The 25707-nt window shown below is 37.0% G+C and overlaps 1 protein-coding gene across 1 annotated transcript; it reads right to left on the minus strand.

The window, feature by feature from the left end:
• Positions 1 to 1675: 1675 nt before the first annotated feature.
• On the minus strand, positions 1676 to 21728 carry LOC144436559 (uncharacterized). Its single transcript, XM_078125377.1, has 20 exons — positions 21717 to 21728; positions 20704 to 20823; positions 13655 to 13949; positions 12951 to 13018; positions 12287 to 12581; positions 12001 to 12068; positions 11257 to 11551; positions 11000 to 11067; positions 10511 to 10805; positions 10146 to 10213; positions 8987 to 9169; positions 8467 to 8637; positions 7667 to 7834; positions 6871 to 7038; positions 6077 to 6244; positions 5281 to 5448; positions 4843 to 4887; positions 4154 to 4180; positions 3032 to 3274; positions 1676 to 2270 (listed from the first exon to the last, which is right to left on the minus strand). The coding sequence occupies exons 2-20, from the start codon at positions 20762 to 20764 to the stop codon at positions 2047 to 2049; spliced, it is 3078 nt and encodes a 1025-aa protein (XP_077981503.1). The 5' UTR covers positions 20765 to 20823; positions 21717 to 21728; the 3' UTR covers positions 1676 to 2046.
• Between the last annotated feature and the right edge of the window lie 3979 nt (positions 21729 to 25707).

The raw sequence follows: 25707 nt of genomic DNA on the forward strand, positions 1-25707 counted from the left end.
GATATTAAATACTTGTTAATCCGTCAACATTGCATAATTTCATGGATTCTTGCATATTTCATCAGCACATACACATCGTATATCAATGTAAGTGTGACCTTTTCGTCCAGGGTTGGGGTGGGGGTGGGGGTTTGGGGTTGAATCTTATGGTCAGATATTAGAGTTTTCATATAAAAACGTCGTGTAAACGCAGCCTTTGGTCAAACTTTAAAACGACAACTCAAGGGCGTGCGTTTACTAGTAGATTCAAGTCTTTTCTGTACCGAATCACTTCTGTATTCACTTGGAAGACACATACATCCATTATATTGATGTTGTTTTGCATCTTATAAGTTAGACTAATTGGTTACACGTGTTCGTAAGAATAAAAGGGTGTAAAATGTTTGAAGAGAAATTTAGAAGTGCAGTGTGGTAGCTCAGACGGGTACTAGGCATATTATGTTAAGAATGGAAAAGAACGAATTAATGATAACATGACCAAATGAATGGTGGAAGTAAAGTGGACAAAATAAGTCTTTCTTTCTCACCCTCCTCCTCCTCCTTGACCACCCCTCCCCTCCGTCTCGTTCTTGTGGTTGATATATATAATTCTTTTTCACACAGTCACGTTTTACTATGATGCATGTTGAATGGAGGAGTTTAACTTTTCTATCTTAATGAACACAAAACCATCGTCAACCAGATTTAAACTCAATGCCTTCTGTAAGAGCAGTCTTGAGTGTGTATTTTTCCTACACATAACAATTGACTGAATGCAAAAATCTTGGATATAGTAGATGATATAACCCTCAATTGGCAAACAGGTGTGCCAGGCCAAACCATAAGAAATCTGAAAGGAATGTGTGCTATCAATCTATCAAGTATGTAGTTGAACAGGTGTAATGTTTTTTTAATGAAATTATTCAAAATTATATCAAATCTTAATAAATTATAACGTACCTTTTAATAAAAGCAACCCAACGTTTTTAAACAACCAAGGACGAAGCTAATCAACCGAAAATTTATAAATTCAAGCACAGAGTCCAGAGTCAAACATAACATTTACTTTTTGCATTGTCCTGATTATGTTAATAAATGCACTGCATTGTGGCAGCAAACTCACTCCTCAGTATCGAAATATTTATATAAAAAATATTTTCAATTTTGATCAAAGAAGAAATTGTATGATTTATCTTGGGGAATTTTCCAGCAAGATTGCCCACAGATGTGTTTTATTTATCATGGTGTTCAAAGTTTAGCTCATTGGGTCAATATTCAAATGAGATAGGTCAAACCGTAACAAGAGTTTCCAACAGTTTACAGTTCTGCCATGCTCATGTGATCTATATGCTAATTAGCGGAAACTTAAATTACGTAAATAGTTCATTAATATTCATGGTATGTTTACCAAAACCTAATCGGTTGTTGCCACTACCCTAAAGAATATGTGCACCGAATTTCGTTTGGGCCAGCCGCTTTTTAGGAAATGTTGAGAGAGAAAGACACACAGTGAGACAGACAGTGAGACAGACAGACAGACAGAGAGACAGACAGACTTTTCATCCCTACTATAATACCTTACTGAAGATAAAAATCAGTGCCTTACAAAATTAAAGATAAACACAACAGTTTAAACTTTTCCCACTTGTTTAAATTCACAAAAGCAGGCGAATAAATGACGAGCATTAACTCCGTTTGTTGCTGATACTTTATTCCAAAGATTAGACTCTCCAATAAAGAAAACGATAATTAATGATTAATCTTTTCCTAACTAAGCCTACAATATTTGCATAATAATTATATATTCTACACCCTATCACTTCAAGGTAATTTCACCTTGATTCTACATCAGCATGCTTTATAATTATATATACCCACTGTATACCGTGTGTGTCTTGATGATGGATTATAGTGAAGTCCTTACATCTAAGCATTTAAGCAAACATTCTGGGCTAAACTTACATCTACATCATATATCTTAAATATATAAAGAGTATTCTAATGTCTGGAAAGGTGAGAATGATGTAATCGGTCTGGGCATGTATTTATTACAATCGTGTATCAATATTAGACTGGAACCATAACTTCGATTTCACAGAAGTTCAAAATCGTCTCCCTGTCAACAGCTGCAATGCTAACGTATCTGCCTCTCAGTGGTGTTGTGCAACCACAGCGCACGTGTATTTTTTCTGGTCTAACCATAGAACCAATTAACGACAGCCCACACTTAGCGTTGTTATGGAAGTTTGAACTGTCACCAACTCGAACTTCGGTAAACTTCAGACGAGAAACTAGAATAGGAAAGAGAACATAGACAAAGATCAGTGAGGCCATACTTGTTTCTTTAAATTACATGAATGCCACGGGTATCGTAAAAGAAGAATGGATCACAGAGGCTTGGAATTGGCCACATTTGTTTACAAATAGTTGTTTTTTGTTTATTTTCTTTTCTTTTTAACAAAAACTATTTTTTTGTTCATTGTGTACCTTATTTGCTCTTTAAAAATATCTTTTCCCTACAAATGGTGTTGTGTTTTTTTCTAAATCAGTTTTAGTTTGTTCTTTTGTTGGTTTTAATAAACCAGCTTTACTATGACTACCTTATTAATTATTTATGAGCTGGTTCTCCTGCGCGCCCTCAACCGTTGATCCTTCTTTGTCCCAACTCACCATGAAAAAAAACTTATTACATGGTGAGTGGGGACGAGGGTGGGTCTCCGAATGAGGTTTACTGGTTTATTATAAACCAACAAAAGAGCAAGTTGACATTGATTTAGGACAAAACTACACCAGATTATCAAATTATTACTTAATTTATTATATGACACCTTGTAGGAGATATTTAAAGAGTAAAAGAAAATAATAATAATAAAAAATTGTAAAGAAAGAAATTAAACCAAACAAAAAAAGCTATCTATAATCAAATATGGCCAATTCCAAGCCCCTGTGCATGGACTGAAGATATGTATTAAGTTTCACTTATTTCGATGTTGGTCACATAATACAATTGGAATATTGGGAGATATTAAACGATTTTGAAGTGTCAACTTACCACAGCAGTCCTGTCTATTGGTAATGACGATTTCATAGACATCATAACTTTGACCTAAGTCTACAACCCACCATGGATCTTGTTCTCTCTGAGTCTGAATACAAGACTGTCCACTCTTCATGTCACTGTTCTTGTTTCCATCCACTGCCTTTTCGGCTTCACCCTTCTTCTTCGTGTTTGTGGAACTCTGACTGACGGCTTTGCCTTCTGCTACATTCTTCAAATCATATGGAAAGACACACGCTGTAAGATATGATAGCATGTAATTCAATTACCCGATGTATATATATATATATATATATATATATATATATATATATATATATATATATATATATATATATATATATATATATATATATATATATATATATATATATATGCTAAGACAGTGCTCTATACCGCAGTGGCAGAGCGTAATAGTTTTGGTAGTACTGGAACTCTTTCTTGGGTGTAACTCGGAGTTTCACGCATATTGCGATCATCAGACACACAGAGTGTCTGATGATCGCAATATGAGTGAAACTCCGAGTTACACCCAAGAAAGAGTTCCAGTACTACCAAAACTATATATATATATATATATATATATATATATATATATATATATATATATATATATATATATATATATATATATATATATATATATATATATATATAGACCAGCTGTTGACATATTTACGAGACCTGCCACGCTATGGTCACACTTTGTCAAGAACGTCAGAAATGAAGGGGAAAGGGGTGTAGGGTAAGTGGTTGAAAAGTGTAAAAGGAATTGGTAGTTGTGAAGGTGGTTTGTTATCCTATTCTTTACTTCATTTTTACGTTCAAAAATGTAGTTTATTGCTTTAAATACAATATTTTTGTCTGTATTTTATAGTTTGCAATTTCTCATTTCTCCTCTCCTATTTTCTCCACTTTTTTCTTCTTTCACACCTTTTCTCTAGCTGCGTTTGATCTCTGAATTTCCTTTCGCCTGATTCCCTTATATCTAATAAAAAAGGAGGCTTTATCTCCCCGATAGCTAACACACTCCATCAATCACAGTTAACCTGTAGACTGTCATCACCATTAAACATATATAAACTCTAATACAAAAATAAAGCTAGTCATACTTACGAGGGTACGTTGGAACTGAAGTTGTAGCTGAAATGATAAGCAAAATATGACTTGTAAAAGAGTAACTAGATCGGTCCGTGACCAGTTGCGGCCAACCTATTACGTGTTTGTTAAATGAATGCCCATGATTGTTACAGATCCAGATCGCTTATAATTTATTTGCAATACTATTATTTCATTTATACATTACACCATATAAGTACATAGAAAGCTCTTGAAATATGACTGGAACTTTAATTTTTATCTCTAATAAGTTAACAAAAATACACTTGGGAAAATATATATAAATATCCATTTCCTCGTCTTTTTTTTAATTTAGAAAAAAGTATGCCATCATGTCATTTTTGAAGCAACAAAGCTATAAGACATAGAACTCAACATGAACATATAAGACTGGACTAAGAAGTTGTATCTCATCTATTGACAAAATGTTCAAAACTTCACAAATTATGAAAAGATATGATATATATTTCTTTGTTCTTTCAATGGTTTCTTTAGAGATGAGTACATTCACAAATATTTTGTGAATTACTAGAACGTTCAATTAGGGATTATATCTATTTTCCAGCCGAGTATAAACGTTTTGCTCGTTTTATGAAACACATAGTCCTGGTTTTGTATTATGCCATACTTTCAACCTCAAAAGTCAATTGATGTAGGAAAGGTTACCATGGCAACTATATACTTACCCAAATATGTTACAGTTGGTTCTGGTGGCACAGTTCGTACCGGTACTGAAATGGTTGAGAAATGCAAGACTTGGTGAGCACTCAATCAATGTAAGGGAAAGGTAGGCAATAACAAACTTTAGGACGAAAAGTGAATACTTCCCGGCAGGAAGGACGACCAAGCTAATCTTTACATTGATATGTCTCTTCACTTTGCCTGTGCATAAACTTGCAAGTGCTTTGAAGTGTGAAGGAAAGCGTACAATGCCTTCTTTTGATATATGAATGCAACAACAGCCAAAGTGTTGTTTTTTGTCCACACAGTCTGAAAAAAGTTTGGATCTGGTAAATGTGTTGAATGATAGACTATATTGTAATACTTTGGTACCTATCCAATGTTGTTGTGATATCCCCAATTTATTATTTGACATAATGTAATGTACATTTAATAAATCATACCTCTATAATCAATGCAACCCTCGCAATCACAGTGTGCCGCTGAATTACCACAATAACCTATTGATGAACAGCATGGGGATTGTGAATCAGGATCACACTGTGCTGGGACACCATCGGACACAGGATAGTTGGGTCCACAGCGGCCGTCATCTCTCCATTTCTTGGGAGCTATTAATTTAGACAGTGAAAATGTGCTGGTTATTTACCAACCCAATTCTTAACTCTACCTAACTCTTGTACATATTATTACAAATTATCCTTGACTCCATTTATGCATTTAATAAATCATACCTCTATAATCAGTGCAACCATCAAAATCATAGTGTGCCGCTGTATCACCACACCATTCATATGGTGAACAGCATGGGTAAAGTGAATCAGGAACACACTGTGCTGGGCTACCATCGGCCAGGGGATAGTTGGGTCCACAGCGGAGGTCATCTCCCCATTTCTTGGGAACTATTATATCACATTAGACAGTGAAAACGTGCAGCAATTGAAATACATAATGACGAATTGCCCCAAGGGATGTAAATTATACTCATCGCCGTGGGGCAAATGGTGTGGCCATGGGAATCCCTCTTTGGACACAGCAGAAATTTGATATCCTACATAATCCAAAAAAAAATCATTCCTTAACACTTTTAAAAGCTCTCCCAAAACCTCTGTGTGGTACACTCTTGGATGTCCACAAAATTAGCTGGTTATTTACTAACCCAATTCTTAACTCTACCTAACTCTTGCACATAGTTACAAAGTTATCCTTGTCTGCATTTATATATTTAATAAATCATACCTCTATAATCAATGCAACCATCACAATAACAGTGTGCCGCTGAATTACCACAATAACCTATTGATGAACAGCATGGGGATTGTGAATCAGGATCACACTGTGCTGGGACACCATCGGACACAGGATAGTTGGGTCCACAGCGGCCGTCATCTCTCCATTTCTTGGGAGCTATTAATTTAGACAGTGAAAATGTGCTGGTTATTTACCAACCCAATTCTTAACTCTACCTAACTCTTGTACATATTATTACAAATTATCCTTGACTCCATTATGCATTTAATAAATCATACCTCTATAATCAGTGCAACCATCAAAATCATAGTGTGCCGCTGTATCACCACACCATTCATATGGTGAACAGCATGGGTAAAGTGAATCAGGAACACACTGTGCTGGGCTACCATCGGCCAGGGGATAGTTGGGTCCACAGCGGAGGTCATCTCCCCATTTCTTGGGAACTATTATATCACATTAGACAGTGAAAACGTGCAGCAATTGAAATACATAATGACGAATTGCCCCAAGGGATGTAAATTATACTCATCGCCGTGGGGCAAATGGTGTGGCCATGGGAATCCCTCTTTGGACACAGCAGAAATTTGATATCCTACATAATCCAAAAAAAATCATTCCTTAACACTTTTAAAAGCTCTCCCAAAACCTCTGTGTGGTACACTCTTGGATGTCCACAAAATTAGCTGGTTATTTACTAACCCAATTCTTAACTCTACCTAACTCTTGCACATAGTTACAAAGTTATCCTTGTCTGCATTTATATATTTAATAAATCATACCTCTATAATCAATGCAACCATCACAATAACAGTGTGCCGCTGAATTACCACAATAACCTATTGATGAACAGCATGGAGATTGTGAATCAGGATCACACTGTGCTGGGATACCATCGGACACGGGATAGTTGGGTCCACAGCGGCCGTCATCTCTCCATTTCTTGGGAGCTATTAATTTAGACAGTGAAAATGTGCTGGTTATTTACCAACCCAATTCTTAACTCTACCTAACTCTTGTACATATTATTACAAAGTTATCCTTGACTCCATTTATGCATTTAATAAATCATACCTCTATAATCAGTGCAACCATCAAAATCATAGTGTGCCGCTGTATCACCACACCATTAATATGGTGAACAGCATGGGTAAAGTGAATCAGGAACACACTGTGCTGGGCTACCATCGGACAGGGGCTAGTTGGGTCCTCAGCGGAGGTCATCTCTCCATTTTTGGGGAACTATTATATCACATTAGACAGTGAAAACGTGCAGCAATTGAAATACATAATGACGAATTGCCCCAAGGGATGTAAATTATACTCATCGCCGTGGGGCAAATGGTGTGGCCATGGGAATCCCTCTTTGGACACAGCAGAAATTTGATATCCTACATAATCCAAAAAAAATCATTCCTTAACACTTATAAAAGCTCTCCCAAAACCTCTGTGTGGTACACTCTTGGATGTCCACAAAATTAGCTGGTTATTTACTAACCCAATTCTTAACTCTACCTAACTCTTGCACATAGTTACAAAGTTATCCTTGTCTGCATTTATATATTTAATAAATCATACCTCTATAATCAATGCAACCATCACAATAACAGTGTGCCGCTGAATTACCACAATAACCTATTGATGAACAGCATGGAGATTGTGAATCAGGATCACACTGTGCTGGGATACCATCGGACACGGGATAGTTGGGTCCACAGCGACCGTCATCTCTCCATTTCTTGGGAGCTATTAAATTAGACAGAGAAAATGTGCTGGTTATTTACCAACCTAATTCTTAACTCTACCTAACTCTTGTACATATTGTTACAAAGTTATCTTTGACTCCATTTATGCATTTAATAAATCATACCTCTATAATCAATGCAACCATCAAAATCACAGTGTGCCACTGTATCAACACACCATTCATATGGTGAACAGCATGGGTAAAGTGAATCAGGAACACACTGTGCTGGGCTACCATTGGACAGGGGATAGTTGGGTCCACAGCGGAGGTCATCTCTCCATTTCTTGGGAACTATTATATCACATTAGACAATGAAAACGTGCAGCAATTGAAATACATAATGACGAATTGCCCCAAGGGATGTAAATTATACTCATCGCCGTGGGGCAAATGGTGTGGCCATGGGAATCCCTCTTTGGACACAGCAGAAATTTGATATCCTACATAATCCAAAAAAAAATAATCATTTTTTAACACTTTTAAAAGCTCTCCCAAAACCTCTGTGTGGTACACTCTTGGATGTCCACAAAATTAGCTGGTTATTTACTAACCCGATTCTTAACTCTACCTAACTCTTGCACATAGTTACAAAGTTATCCTTGTCTGCATTTATATATTTAATAAATCATACCTCTATAATCAATGCAGCCATCACAATAACAGTGTGCCGCTGTATTACCACACCAATCTATTGATGAACAGCATGGGGATTGTGAATCAGGATCACACTGTGCTGGGCTACCATCGGACAGGGGATAGTTGGGTCCACAGCGTCCGTCATCTCTCCATTTCTTGGGGAGAACTATTACATTAGACAGAGAAAATGTGCATGAATTGAAATACATAATGATCAATTGCCCCAAGCGATGTGAAATGTACAAATCCCCATGGGGCAAATGGTGTTGCCCATGACAAACCCTCTTTGGACACTGGCGCTAGATGGAAGTAGCAGAAATTTGATATTCTCCAAAATCACCCCTCAACACTTTTAAAAGCTCTCCCAAAACCTGTCTGTCTGTTACACTCTGGGATGTCCACAGAATCAGTTGGTTATTTACCAACTTAATTCTTAACTCAACCTAAATCTTGCTGTACATATTGTTTGAAAGTTATCATTGACTGCACTTATGCATTTTAATAATAAATCATACCTCTGTAATCAATGCAATCAGCGCAATCACAGTGTGCCGCTGTATTACCACACCAATCATATGGTGAACAGCATGGGTAAAGTGCATCAGGATCACACTGTGCTGGACTACCATCGGACATGGGATAGTTGGGCCCGCAGCGGAGGTCATCTCTCCAGTACTTGACCACACTTGGAGCAGAAGCTTTTGCATTAACACACATTGAAACAAATAATGACAAGGAAACATTTGCAAGTCATTGTAAACTATTATACATACCTCACGTACATATTGAGATATTTCTTATTTATGTTATTTACATGCAAATCTACTTTTAAATTAGATGAGAGTATTAGCGTAGTTTAGTTTCTCTAACAAGGAAGCTGAATTGAGAAACAACGTATGCCTAGGATACTAATTATGTAATACATCACACATTGTGACACTGGTATCAGATATTTGGGGACATGTAATATAATAGGTTCTTTCAATGTATTTAAATGTAATATCACATTTGTTCTAAATCAATGGCCTCCTAAATGTCCTTTTTTCGTTTTAAAAAGTGCTAACTGTGGGAGGGGGAGGGGTACACCACCTGCCACACCTCCCAACTAGCTCTCAAGGGGATGCTGTTTCTGCCCAGAATCAAGATTGAAAGATAAAACGCTGCTGACTAAGTATCTCAAAGTACAGCCCAATGCGAGACCATTATAAAAAAGCCCACATATATTTGTAGAGATATTTTTCATTATGATGTATGGACGCAGAAGTTGATTCCTACTGTTAGTTTAATGTAGTGTACTATACTGTACATCTCTGAAGTTGAGGGGGGGGGGGGTTGGTTTACTGTATAATCACACATTAAAATATATGTAGCCGGGAAGGGGGGGGGGTAGGCTACGAACATTGGATTCATGGGGGGGGGGGGGCTTGAAATGTTTTGTGAGCGAAAATGGTGGGGGACATTTTTTTGACCGAATGATTTCTCCCCACGCTCCCCCCTGCCGTAAATTCTGACCCCAGCCAAAGTATCATTTGTCTGGCGGCTTTTCTACTTGAAGAATGGTTCTGCATAAATAACATGAACGTTTTCTCTGAAACAACCGTGTTTCTTTAGAGTTGTCCGATATGATATACATTTTTACAAACACCCATACTTTACATAAAGGTCCTTACATACCATCTTCACATATGTAACCACGCTTGTCACTGCAATAATGGTCATCCCAGTTATAGTTAACGGCACTCCTTTAGAACAGAACAGAAATACATGTAAGTAGGCAAGTAGAAAAGTGGGTAGGTAGGTGTGATTTGTATTAGACCAAACAACATTAATTTATACTATGTTACAATGTGTACTATGTCATGAACAAGTACCATGGACAAAGTACAATCGGGTTAGCATTTCACTGATAGGTTATTTTAATGGTAAAGCTGTCTATATATTGACCATGCATAATTTTGTTATATAAAGCTTCGCATCTAAAAAAAACATTACTTTTCGTGAAACAAATAACAATGTTTCTCTATGGATTTCCAACTCACCATAAATAGAAGCATTGATCTGACGCGTCTGGTTGTCCGGGTGCAAAATGTGAATATTCAATCGTTTCCCCATTCAGGTAGGTGGGAACACCATTGACATTTTTGCCATCGATGTAAAAAGACTGGCCTTTTTTTCCTGCTAAGATTATTTTGTTGACAAGGGTACTGTGTATCACGCCACTTATGTCTCTTGCAAGGCGAAGACCAATGGCCTCACATGCTGCAGCCGCTTCTGCCTGGGTTTTAGAGTCCGTAAATAAAAAGAATTTGTCCAACAAATTGTTGGCTTTTGGATCTTTAAAAATAAAGAAATATCACGGGTAAATGTTGATGAATCTAACAATATCCTCTTTGACTCATTAATTGCTAGAAACGAAAATGTTAAAATTTCTTGCCATTAAAAAATCGAAAAAAAATGAAAAAAAGTCATTCACTTTGTAATCTTTTTTCTACGTTTCCTTTGTTATTTGTATTGTGCGGTATTCATACCTTTGTCACACACGTATCCACGTTTGTCAGTGCAGTAATGGTCATCCCAATCATATTTAACGGCACTCCTGTGAAACAGGAAGAGAAACATGTCAATGCATTTATAAAAAGTAGTATGTGTGTATGTATGTATGTATGTATGTATGTATGTATGTATGTATGTATGAATGTGTACTCATGCGTGCATGTATAAAAAAGGTGTTGTGCTTTTGTTGAATGGCAAGTTGATAAAATAGAACCATAGAGTTTGAACGCACCATAAATAAAAGCATTGATTTGTGGAGTCTGGTTGTCCAGATGCAAAATGTGTATATGTCATCACTTCCCCATTCAAGTATTGCGGAACACTGTTAACATTTTTGCCATCGATGTAAAAAGACTGGCCATTTTTCCCTTCCAAGAGTATTTTGTTGACAATGACTGCATGGATTTTGTCGCTTGCGTCTCTCGTAAGACGAAGACCACTTGCTTCACAGGCAATAGCCGCGTCAGCCTGTGTTTTAGAGTCCGAAAATAGATAGTAGTTGTCAAACAAATTTCGCACACTTGGATCTGTAAACAATGAAGAAAGACCCTTCAAATTTTTCTTTTTTGCTGATATCTTGTTTTCATCAGCATTACTCTGTGTTCACATTTACAGTGTTTCCTCTAATCAATAGACCGTATCACACATTAAATAATTCGTATTTAATTTCGGTCATGACATGCCGAACTCATTGCTAGACTTATGAGTTAATATTTTACTTACATGAAGTGTCGGTCGGAGAATGTGGTAAAATCTTACTTGGTTTTAAATCTATCCGATGTGTCAGATATTTATTAAAGTTTAATGACATTTTATAGATTAACATTAATATTGATAAGTGCAATAATTCCAACTAATGTTGACATACAATTTGGGAGGTCTAAGAATGGTGCTTGTCTTAGATGATCATTTAAGGGGACATTGATGTCCATTAGACCTAAGAAGAAAATATGCAAATAAACAGCTCTGCACATACCTCCTTCACATATATAACCACGTCTGTCAGTGCAGTAATGGTCATCCCATTTATACTGAACCGCACTCCTGTAAAGCAGGGGAGAGAATCATGTGTATTGATTTACAAGCGCTAAGTAAAGCTTTTGTGTGTGTGTGTGTATGTGTGTGTGTGTGTATGTATGTATGTATGTATGTATGTATGTATGTATGTATGTATGTATGTATGTATGTATGCAGAAAATAGTGTTTTGACTTCCGAGAAGTATATGTTAAATATGGAAGTAGAATAAATATCTTAAACCCACCATAAATAGTAACATTGATTCAAAGCGTCTGGCTGTCCTGGGGCAAAATGTGTATATTCTATCAATTCACCATCTAAGTAGTGGTTAACACCATTGATGTTTTTGCCATCGATGTAGAAAGATTGACCCTTTTTCCCCGCTAAGGCTATTTTGTTGACAAGGACGTTGTGGATTCTGTCACTAGTGTCTCTTGCGAGGCGAAGACCAATTACTTCACAAGCAGCAGATGCCTCAGCCTGGGTTTTAGCGTTCGTAAATAAAAAGTAATTGTCTAACAGATTCTTTACATTCGGGTCTGTGAAAGCGATGAAATATGAATTGGTAAGACTATGCATTTTTTTTCATGTTAGAGTAAACTAGAGTACTTCATTAACCAAAACGACTGTAAACTCTACAAGGATTGTGTCATGGTATTGTTAAAACATCAAAAACAATTAAAAACAACTAAAACTATACAAACAGGTAAACAAAATATGATACAATCGTGATAAAATACACAACACATAAAAAGCCGCATTAAAATTGCAAATGGTTAAGTGTTAAGTAAAATTCTAAACATGCACTACTCTTTGAGTAAAGTCTTCATGACGCGAAATGTACTGTTTGGACCTTTTCTTGACTGTACTGTATCCATTTCATTCATTGATAGCTATTTGTTGTTTACCTTCTTCACATATGTAACCACGTCTGTCAGAGCAGTAATGGTCATCCCAATCATAGTTGACAGCACTCCTGTGAAACGGGAAATATGTCAATGCATCGTTAAAAATTAGTATGTATGTATGTATGTATGTATGTATGTATGTATGTATGTATGTGTGTGTGTGTGTCTGTCTGTGTGTCTGTCTGTCTGTCTGTCTGTCTGTCTGTCTGTCTGTCTGTCTGTATGTATGTATGTATGTATGTATGTATGTATGTATGTATGTATGTATGTATGTATGTATGTGTGTGCGCGTGCGTATGTATGTATGTATGTATGTATGTATGTATGTATGTATGTATGTATGTATGTATGTGTGTGTGTGTGTGTGTGTCTGTCTGTCTGTCTGTCTGTCTGTCTGTCTGTCTGTCTGTCTGTCTGTCTGTCTGTCTGTCTGTCTGTCTGTCTGTCTGTATGTATGTATGTATGTATGTATGTATGTATGTATGTATGTATGTATGTATGTATGTAAACATTTACGTGTACATATCGACATTGACATTTTCAATTTATCAGACTCCTGATGATCACCGAGTAAGCGTAAACTCCGAGTAACGACTTATAACATCCTTATTCCTTGGATTAAGTCTATAATGCTTTGCTACTTATATTGCATCAGAACCACACAATTTCCTTTTTTTGCGCCTAATTATACATTTCAAACCCACCATAAATAGAAGCATTGATCTGACGCGTCTGGTTGTCCAGGGGCAAAATGTGAATATTCAATCACTGTACCATCCAGGTATTGAGGGACGTGATTTACATTTTTGCCATCGATGTAAAAAGACTGGCCACTTTTCCCTTCGGAGATGATTTTGTAGTGAAGGGCAGCATGTATTGCATCACTTGAGTCTCTCGCAAGGCGAAGACCATTTGCTTCACAAGCGGCCACTGCTTCAGCCTGTGTTTTAGTGTCCGAAAATATATAGTATTTGTCCAACAAATCCTTGAAACTTGGATCTGTGAATTAAAAGAAGTGTATAATGTAGAAACATTGTACATCTACAGGAAATACACGACAGATAACCCATCAAAGAATTATTGTTGGTCATAATAGATATAACGGCGATTCGGACACAATTCTTTTCTGTTTAGAGTGGAATGAAGGATGCTAACCGAATATTACTTTGATTCTTACTGTGACTTTAATTAACATCAATCACAACCATCCTTTTTACAAACATAATTTACATCTCATACTTGAATATATACAAACGACACTGAAACTTAGAGTCCGGTTAGATACATAATTTACATAATCGTTTTGAGTACGTTTTAAATCAAATTCTAGTGACTTAGGGAGTCTTTTCCACTGCATTATAGTCCATCTTCACGTAGATAATTGTCCAACGAATAAATTTACAAATTGAGGTAAATCATAAAGACGAATAAATCAAATGTCTCTAATTGTCTTTTCTCCATCCTCCTCCTCCTCGATGTGCGGAAGCATGTCGAAATGATATGATAACTTTAATGAAATGATAACAATACCAAAAAAAATTGGTGCTGAAAGAGAGAGAAAAAGCCCAAAAAATCTGTTCAACTTTACAGTTGTCCATTGTCCATTATCACACTTTATTCACAATCCAGTTCCAATGGGCACACTTTTGATATTGGTCGGACCATCACACCCCACCCAACTTGTGCTTTTACCACTCTTACATGTCCATCTCTCCCTGGCTGTACATTGATAATTTTACCAAGCGACCAATTACCACGTGATGTCCCGGGCGAAATTACCAATACCACATCACCCACTTTTATATCTCTCTCAGGGCGAAACCACTTTCTTCTTGCACTAAGTCCTGGTAACCATTCTCGCATCCATCGGTGCCAAAAATGTTTTACCGACTCTTGAACTCGTCTCCATCTTTTCTTGAGACTGAAATCAGTAGTGTCCACAGATTCTGGTGCAAACTGTCCACCGATTTGTCCATGTAGAAAATGATTTGGTGTCAATGGCGTATTGTCCTGTGGTTTGCAGATTGATAGGTCAATGGCCTAGAGTTTATCAATGCTTCTGCTCCAGTGAATGCTGTCATCAACTCTTCATCGGTGACGCCAGAGTTGCCTAAGATTGCATATATTGCTCTCTTGGCTGATTTTATCATTGTTTCATGTGCACCTCCGAAGTGTGGAGCAAGTGGAGGATTAAAGTTCCATTTCACTCCTTGATCAGCAGTTGACCTTTTGACCTTGTCCTTATCTAACCTCTTGACCAACTCTCTCAGCTCCTTATCTGCGCCAACGAAATTACCACCATTATCTGATACCATCTCTTTGGGAACACCACTTCGGTTTACCATCCTATAGAAGGCGTTCAGAAATGAATATGTATCCATGCTAAACGCCATTTCTAGATGGACAGCTCTCGTTGCTAGGCACGTAAATAAACATAGATACCGCTTCTCTCTACGTTTACCTCTACCTTGAACGGTGATAACATGACCTCCATAATCTGTAGCTGTATGTGTGAATGCTCGTAATGACTTCATAAGCCTAATTTCCGGAAGTGGTGCCATTACCTGTCCAGCAGCCTTTGCCTTTTTCCGTCGACATCCATTACACTTCTTCTCCCAATCACGAATTTCTTCTCGTCCACAAATTACCCAAAATCTTGTAGATATTGCTGACAATGTTTGATTTGTACCAACTGCATGTTTTCCTTTTTCATGGTAGTACTTGACAATTAGTTGTGTCACCCAGTGCTTCCTCGGTAGACGTCTTCTTTGGCTAACCACAATACACCTAGTGTCTTTATTGTAGGCAAGTAACTTTGATCCAAATCAACCTCGAATGCCCTATCTGCTGGTGGTATATTCTCTAACACTGTAGTTGAATTTGATAGCCATTTGCGTTGGTGCATTCCAGCTTTCTCTAACAATGCTGCTAATTGTGTATAGAGTTCAATACCTTGTTCGTCGTCTTGAACTGAATCCATACTGTCGTCCTTGTATGTTGATTTCAAAACTGTTTCTGCTGTCATCGGGAATTCACTTTCATTCGCCTTGGCATGTGACTGTGTAACCAATTGTGCTAACAACGGCGACGAGTTGACGCCAAATACCACTCGATTGAATTCATACACATCAGGTGCTCTATCGGTCTGTAAGTCCCTCCACAGGAATCTATGATAAGGTCTGTCTTGTGGTGGAATCTCTACCATTAAGTACATTTCAGCAATGTCTGAAACCAATGCAACTGGATTTCTTCGAAAACGTAGCAAAACATCAAATAGTTCCAACTGTAGTTTCGGACCTTGGTGAATGACGTCATTGAGAGAAATCCCCTCATATTTAGCTGACGCATCAAACACAATCCTAGTCTTTGTTGTTGTTTTATCTGGCCTGACTACTGCAAAATGGGGAAGATACCATAAACCTTTTGGTTTCTCCTCATTGTCCTGAACTTTACGAATATAGTCTTTGTCCACATATTGTCTAATATTCTCTGTATATGCCTGTGCAATGTCCGGGCTTATCAGTAGACGCAATGTCTGTATTCTGCAATCGCTGCTTTGCCATCACATAATTATCTGGTAACTCGAAATTATCTTCTTTCCAAGGAATACCAACTTGGTATCGCCCATTGTCAAACTTTAATGACCTCTGAACTTTGTCTAATGCCGACCTATCTTCGATATTCAATATTTGCATATTACTTTTGCTTTCAACGTTCTCTAGTTCCCAGAATTTCTTCAATGTGCTATTAATATCTGCTAATTCTGACGAGTCTTGTACGAAATATGTATGCACAAAGTTAGTACGAATAGGATGTCTCCCACTTGTATTGTTACCAGTAGGATTACCTATACAAGTCCATCCTAATGGCGTCAATCTTGCCATCGGTTCACCAACTTGACCTCTGACATCTCTGAATGACTACTAATATTATATGGTCATAACAAATCTAATATTTTTTATAACCAATATATATATATATATATATATTGGTTATAAAAATATTAGATTGATTATATATATATATATCCAAAGACGACCAAATCGTCTAATATAATTGTCACATTAAAAAGGCTTTCCCATCAGCATCGTCCTTTACTTGAATTTTAACATGGCACAATATGGTAATTACCAGAAGCCTACGAGCAGATATCAAAAAAGAGGTCCAAATCCAATTCTACATATGAAAGAAGGTTTCTGCCCGAGTTAATCAATCAATCAATCAATCAATCAATCAATCAATCAATCAATCAATCAATCAATCAATCAATCAATCAACCAACCAACCAACCAACCAACCAACCAACCAACCAACCAACCAACCAACCAACCAACCAACCAACCAACCAACCAACCAACCAACCAACCAACCAACCAACCAACCAATCAATCAATCAATCAATCAATCAATCAATCAATCAATCAATCAATCAATCAATCAATCAAAAACCATTGTATAGCGCCAGAAGCCAATACGGCGTAACGTTTTATGGCACTGAACAGGAACAATAGTAGATGTTGTAAAAAAAGTTAGAAACCTCTTGCAAAGAGATGCACCTTGATATCCTTCATGAATTTATCGACAGTGGGTGGCGAACGATGTTCAAATGGCATACTGCTGCTCGCGAGAACGCACGCTCACCATATGATTTCGTATTACAACAGGGTACATGAAGTAGACTTGTGTTATTTCAACGAGGTGAACGAGTTGCGGGTTTACTGATAATCAAGTCAGCGATGTAACCAGGAGTAATATTATTTAGTGCCTTGTAGGTAATCAGTAGTACTTTGTATCGAATCATTTGGGCATGTAGAAGAGGGACATTGTCATTAGCTGGCAGCCGACGCACGAGGGCATTGCAATAGGTTTGATGAAAAAACTTCCTTTGGACGATACTGACGTATGCGACCTGTTGTTCGGACGAGGTGAAAAAGAACTAAACTACATGTCAACAGAGATGTTTTATGAGTAGATATGTAGGTAGCTTGTGATTATAATACTATTCACGCATTTAGTGTTTGTGGTTTGAAAAAAAAGATACCATATCGTTGCCTCAATGAAAGCCGTATAGTACAGTGGAGGGCGCTATCTACAATATCATCGTGAGCCAGCCGAGGCAGCCGGTCACAAATGAATCTACACTACGCGAGCTTATGGGCTTTGCCTAGTTATGATATTAACAAATACTTACTAAAGATATAATAAGGATAACAATTCACTCAGTACCAGCATAGATAAGTGTACACGTACCTAGATTATATTTTTATCTGTTCATGCATAAATACGACAATTAATCACTAACCCCAACCTCTGCAATATTTGATATGTACAGCATGCAATATTAATAATATGCTTATTATGTGTCTAGGCCATTGACCCATATGCAAAGTTTTCAAAAGAGTGAAAGGTACGTTTCTAGATCTGTCGTAGAGATAGCAAATGTGAGAAAAATATGTCATTGTTACAATATAGGATTTACTTTGGAAGTTCTCATCTCCATAGCTTTGTATACCTATTTACATAATTTGAGCAAGGTATCGGAATTAGCAATACTCGTTAGAATGTTAAACTTATTGTAGTTGGATTGGTTGTGAACATGCATGCAGCAATCCATTTGCACTGGATTTTTGTGGGTTTCTGTCTATTCGATTAACGCATGCGCATATTCTCTTTGTTGAGAAGACTTGCTCATACGTGATCATTATTCTAGAATAAAATGTCAGTTATGTTTTAGTGTTTACTTTAACATGCATATGTATCATTGACAGTACTCAGTGTTTCGTTTCTGTAATAACGACGTTAGTCAGAACTGTGAAGAAGTTAATGATTACATTAGTGGTAGTGTATTGATTTTTTGCGTCAATACTACATGATGTTGAATCCGCGCCCGGTGAGATTTTGCAGCCCCCGACGTTGGTGACGAATTGGTGAACTTAGATATGGAATACACAGGTCGAAAAGTGAAGAGGACTCCTATCGAATGTTCTGCATTTTGTCCTTCTAAATGAACCTGTTAAAGTGATAACTTTACTACAAGAGAACAACATTTCGCCTGGATAAACAAAAATAAAGACAGTTTTTTTTTTGGAATTTTGGAGCAGGCTTCTGCAGTTCCCTCGCCTCACATTGCAACTAACTCCAGGACGCACAATCTCAACTTTGATCACGTCCACACTTTCGCTAGGTGTTCCCTAGATTCAGAAATGTTGCTGGTAGATTTATATGGTTTGGTGGAAGTCTTAAAATAACTACACACAAATATGGACTGGGTATCGAGTGCGGTAGTCAGCACGAAGAACTTTCTAGCTATGAATAACATGCATCATACCATCGTGTGTTAATCTGCGAGAAAGCACGACCGGTTAACACTGCCGAATCTCAAATAGCCTCAAAAACCGATTGCAATGGCTAGGGGTACAAACTGATCAGTTTCAACATACCCACCTTTCACTTGACATTCTTGGCGAGCTGTTTCAACATACCCAACTTTTAGTTGACGTTCTTTGTGAGCAGTTTCAACATACCCAACTTTCAATTGACATTCATGGGGCATACAAAGCATGTCAGAGGGTAGGTTTCAAGACAGTAAGACCGTGTCGGGTTCAATTCGTCAATTAAGTCATCTCAAGTCCGTTATCATTGATTTAAAACATATAATGAGTGCGCGACTATAGTGTATATTCATCGAAAACTTCACAAACAAACCGGTATATTGTTTTAAGTATGCTATTGGTCAGCGACAAGTAGTGTGCTCGGTTTGACATGACTCGCGAAATCGTTAAACATGTCAATCCTCCCACGTGTCATATTTCCGACTCGCTCATTGGATTAGTGGTTATACATAATGAGCATTGGGTAAATAGGCCACATCCTAAAGTCACATGCAATCTATGTTGAAAGTTATAATAGCTAGCTATAGGACATTCAATTGTATTCGAGACGACATCTCATTTACTTCCTACTAAAGTTGTTTACGACCAAAGCTGCCAGTGATGTCACATATGTGGAAAGCATACTTTAAAATCATGATCGCGAAAAACATGCATGAACAGTCTCTGAACGGTAAGAATTGGACGTCAGAAGGAACCGTGCACCCGGCAATGGATAACACAGTCACGGAGGACCCACTACCGGTTAGGTCGTAGACACCGGTGCTCAGACACGCGTCTCTATTTACCCTGAGGTATCGAACACAAATTTTGTAGAACAATAAATTTGCTCCTTTAAACTTCACTTATTTCACTCTGTTCACAAAGTCAGTGTAATACATTTTAATGTTTGTCTGAGAAATCGCGAGAGGAGTGCAAAAAGTACCCGCGCTCCATGCAACATATCGCCAATAGTACTAGCTGGAAGCTTCCCAGATGCTGGAATGGGGACGTCATTACCAACCTGGCGTCTGTAGTCAATCATATTGCTAGTATCGGACACACACCTAAATAGGGAGTATTAATGCAGACTGAAAGACCCAAGTATAGCTTATAGGGACGACCAAAATCTCATACAACAGGATTTCTGATGCGAGACATTTTCACAATTATTGCAGTTTCGATCTTCATTGGTTTGCATTTAAAATCGTCGAAGAAGTGATCATTTTGGTAAATATCGTCTCGGTTATTGCTTGTTGGGATTAAAAATCACCAGACGCTTTCATTCCATAAGTAAATAAGGGAAACAGTTTACCGGTAAAGAAAACAAAAATGAATCAAATATTGTCTTTTTCAGAAAATCAACCATTGCTATTTTGACATACCTGCTGCTGCTGCTTGGGTAATGACAAGGAACACAGGGAAAAGTGCCACGGCGAATTTCATCTTCGCCAACGTTCTATTGTCACACACAACAGAGTGCGAATGTTTGCCCGCCACTCAATCTGCAAATATGAAACAAATATCAACAAACCATCATCTACTCATAGAATTATCTACCTTAAAAGAGTATTTTACATACGTTTTTTGTGTGTGGTATTGTTTGTTTTTTTTTCCGTGAAGAAATTCAACTTCAAATGCGCCTTTTGCATAGTCTCAGATACAAATCGGATTCATCAAAATTGCAAACAAATGATATTTGACAATCGTGGAATGTAGAACATGATACCGATCCCTTGTTCAGTACCTGAATAGATATATTCCCACCAGAAATAACATTCAAACTAACAAAGTTACTTTTTGGTCAAACTAACATGTTAGTGATTCGGTCGTTCTTTTTTTTTCAAACAAAGATTGCTTACGTGTATGTATATGTGACTTCCGAATTATGACCCCTGTATTTCTATTTTTGGTTCGATTTTTTCAATCCGTAGCATTTGATTTCAAAACTTTCAGTTTTTAACTAAAACTCTGCCACATGAAAGCTTGTTCTTGGTATTGTTGAAAATCGTTGAAGAAAATTTGGTTGTTCGGCTTCTTTTTTCAATAAAATTACCATTTTCATGTTTGATGGCAATTTCGAAACATAACATAGACACATTTTGACATAAGGATTTTCCCCAAAAAAATTTGAGCGTGATAACTGACAATGTTATATACTATCATAGCATTTTGTCTGGCTACATATGTACATCGTTGTGCCCAATCGACAGAGATGGTGACGTTTTCGTCGGAATAAAAAGCTAACGAGCCCAAATGTTTCAATTTGAATCGCTACGTTACCATCATCACTGTAAATCCTTAAACAATGTACAAGGGAAATAAATATCTGCAACACAAACATAAAGTTTCTTTTTAAAAAATGTAAATATGTGTCATTTTTTGGCTATCAACTTACCTTAACGGACTGCAAGGGTTGTTGTGCTTGGTGCCTACCTACCCCCTTTTTATATACAATAGTCACATTTCTAAAAATAGTTACACTCCATAGGGAATTGGCCCTGACTGTATAACAGTTACATGCATGCATGCATGCAGTGTAGGGTGAGTTAAATGGACGAATTAGTTGTCTGTGTCGACAAATCATGCATTCTACTCATTAATCCTAACGAGCAATCTTATTGGTAGCACCTATAAGTTCAGATTTTTTTGTAAATGCTGTGTTCTTTAATTTGCAATGCCATAATCTACCATGTATGGGTATTAATTTATAATGGCATGGACACACACACACACACGTTATAGACATTCCGAGAAAATGACATATTATAGCACATTATAACGATTCACACACACACACACACACACACACACACACACACACACACACACACACACACACACACACACAACATCACCATCACCACCACCACCACCACCACCACCACCACCACTATTAGGCGGACAAAATAATGAATGTGTTTTCGATAACATGGCTTCAGAAAAATAGCGTAGGTAGGTCAGGATTTTATTTCATTTTAATTAATCTTTTTAATTTTACTTGTTATATTTTTTGAAAAATATTCCTTCGACCCAAAACCAAACGAAATGTCGGTCAAAATACCCCTTCTGTAATACTTTGATGATCTATGTACTGGCCGCACTGGGCAAGAAAACTGACGTGCATGAAGGTTAAGAAGACAAGAATTTCTTGACATTTTTGTTTTAAATGTTTAAAAAATATTTGGTCAGCGGCTTATCAGAAACACATTTTTTTTATTTAACAGTCAGAAGACACTAAATTCTGACATTACTTTTTTTTTCATTAAATATGTGGTCTGTTTGACATTAAAAGAGATCATATCAATGGATTAAAGCATTGTAAAGGCCAAAATGGTACTTCTGTACCTCTAAATAAAATGATAGACTTGTTATATATGCGGAGCACGTATATTTCATGAAATTGAGACTTAGTACCCGTAGATGTATGTTACCTGGTCGTAGGTATGACAAAGGTACATTCGAACAAAACGGTTGTTCAAGAATAGTGATACTACATGACAACTATGTGACTAAAAACTAATTTACACATAAATTAGTATAGAGAAGGACATTTTGGCGTTTCTAAAAGTGGCATACTTAGACAGCCATCATATCTTTGTTGATTTTGAAGCCGATATTGCAGAGTTCTATATGTGTATAGTTATAATGTATGAATGACACATTATGCATAATTATGATAATCCTTGACTGGGTCGTCGGTTGAATTATCTACATATATCCATTTCATTTATAAATAATCTCGTAACTCACAAACACTTTTTTGGTAGAGAATGATTATCAATAAATGTATGTTATTGTAATTTAAATGGTAATTGTTGGATAATTTGCAATGCTAGACCTACTTGCAGTACTAGGAAGGTCACGTGGAATCATATAGAGAGATCAAAACTCTTTCAACCAAATAGTGGCTTTTATGAGCCATTAAATGGTTGTCATGTCGGTGTTTTTAAAAACAGCGTACATAATATTGCATTTTATATATGGTATCGATTTGTTTTCTTATAAATTACTCAACTCAAATTCTCACCTTTGGCATACTGTTTGTACATCAAACTGTCGCTCTGACCTTAATGTCCCAACAATATTAATTTGTACAGGTTGTTGTTGACATCACAGGTTACCTAGTACCCGCTATTATATACTCTGATGCCAAACTTATCTGTTTGCAGCGGAACCACTTTTGCTTTCCAAGCTATATACGGCCAACATGGTTGCATGTTTCAAAATGAATGTCTGCCAGGTAATCAGTCTGTACTTATTACATGAATATCATTATATGTTTTACCCCGACTGTCTGTTTAAACCATAGACGCTTTCCCCTCCACTGTCTATGGTTTAACTACCCATTGCAAGGCAAGTCGTATTGAGGTAGAATATGCCTCGGAGACCAGTTTATCTGAAAATCAAAATATCTCGAAACATATATACGCAAGCTTGCGCATGGCGTTTTTGAAATTGTTAGTTATTTTGTTGTTAACTGTCCTTTTGCGAAAATTATGGAAAGCCGGTTGGGACCAGCGGCGACAACGCAAATTTCCATAGAAAAAGCCTATCAAAGTCATCGTCCTGATCAGCTGGTGACGACCATGAAATTGCTACACACGTCAATGTGGACCTTCATCGTCGTCATGGAAATTCTGCGTCGTTATCATCATCATCATCATCATCATCATCATCATCATCATCATCATCATCATTACCATCATCACCACCACCACCACCACCACCATCGTCGTTGTCGTCGTTCAAAGTCGTCGTCGATGTCGCAAAGACGATGAAGATTCACATTGACGTGTGTAGCAAGTTTCCTGGTTGTCACTAGCCAATCAGGACGACGACCTTGACAAGCTTTTTTCTATGGAATTTCAAGTTGTCGATGATTGTCCCAACGGGCTTTCCATAGCTTTAACAGGAAGTGATGACGGTGGGTGTGTTAGTGGTTGGGCCTCATGAAGTAGTGTTGGATATCTGATACTACATGAAACCAAGTGTGTATGACTAAAAATTACATTCATACGTAAATTACTAGAGAGGACAATTTGGTGTTTCTAATAGTGGCATATACTTGGACATCATATCTTTGTTGATTTTGAAGCTGATATTGCACAGTTCTCCGAGTATGCAATGATAATATATGCATATTACGTTATGCATATGATATTCCTTGATCGGGTTGGTTTAATTCTACGTATATCCATTTGAAATATTAGCATCTTCATGATGTTGGTTTAGTGAGCCACTCGTGACATAACACTTTGCGCGCGCGCGCGCGCGCGCACACACACACACACACACACACACACATACACTCACTCAGACAACTTTTAATGCAAAAGAAACAATTGCATCTGTGCCGTGCACAGTGGGGATGTAGAAGTACTCAAGTTGATATGTTGATTATCAGTTAGAAAATAAACAATCGAAGCCACTTACTACCTAGTAAATAGTAAATCATCAAGTCCATGTGTAATATTTTCAACTCAAATTAGCACCTTTGGCATACTATTTACACATCAAACTGTTGCTCTGACCTTCCTGCCCCAATAATATTAATTTGTACAGGTTGTTGTTGACATCACAGGTTACCGAGTACCCGCTGCTATATACTCTGATGCCAAACTTATCTGTTTGCAGCGGAACCACATATGCTTTCCAAGTTATATATGACCAACATAGCTGCATGTTTCATATAATGAATATCTGTTGGGTAATCAGTATGGTGCTTATTGTATGAATATCATTATATGTTTTACCCCGACTGTCTGCTTAAACCATATACCTCCATCTATGCTAAAATTTAACTTATTACCATTTTAATCATTAAAAAATCTAAAATTTGTTTTGTAATGTATTCAAAATTCATCACATATCATATGATAGGCTGCTTCATCATGTGGATTGTCAAACTTATTGAAGACGTTGTTAGATGGTAATGCACGGAAAGCTTGTACATCCTCCATTTCATACATGTCTTATTGTATAATAAAAGTGAAATCTGCAAAATAATCTTATTTGTGGTAGGTATTTCCTTTCAATAAATTACAGATACGGTATACCACAACTAGTTGTTGCTATCCATACAGCAAAGTTTAATTGTATATACCAATATTTCATATTAGGTCGGCTTAACCATGTATTAACCTTTCATCAGCTTCTTTAAAATAATAGACTTTGATGTAACCTGTCATGATATCTTGTAATTGTATTGCAACATGTTTCGTACATGAGACATAGACATCCACATTCACTAAAACATCTCTAATATAATAATCTAGTACCTTTTGTCAAAAAGCTGATGTAAATAATATTTATGTTTTCATTTAATATGAATTCTAAAGAAAAAATTTCCATGGACTGTAGGTTTATCTTGTTTGATTGGTTTTAGT

The sequence above is a fragment of the Glandiceps talaboti genome, chromosome 6 (genome assembly GCF_964340395.1).
Source record: "Glandiceps talaboti chromosome 6, keGlaTala1.1, whole genome shotgun sequence".
Classification (NCBI taxonomy): Eukaryota; Metazoa; Hemichordata; class Enteropneusta; family Spengelidae; genus Glandiceps; species Glandiceps talaboti.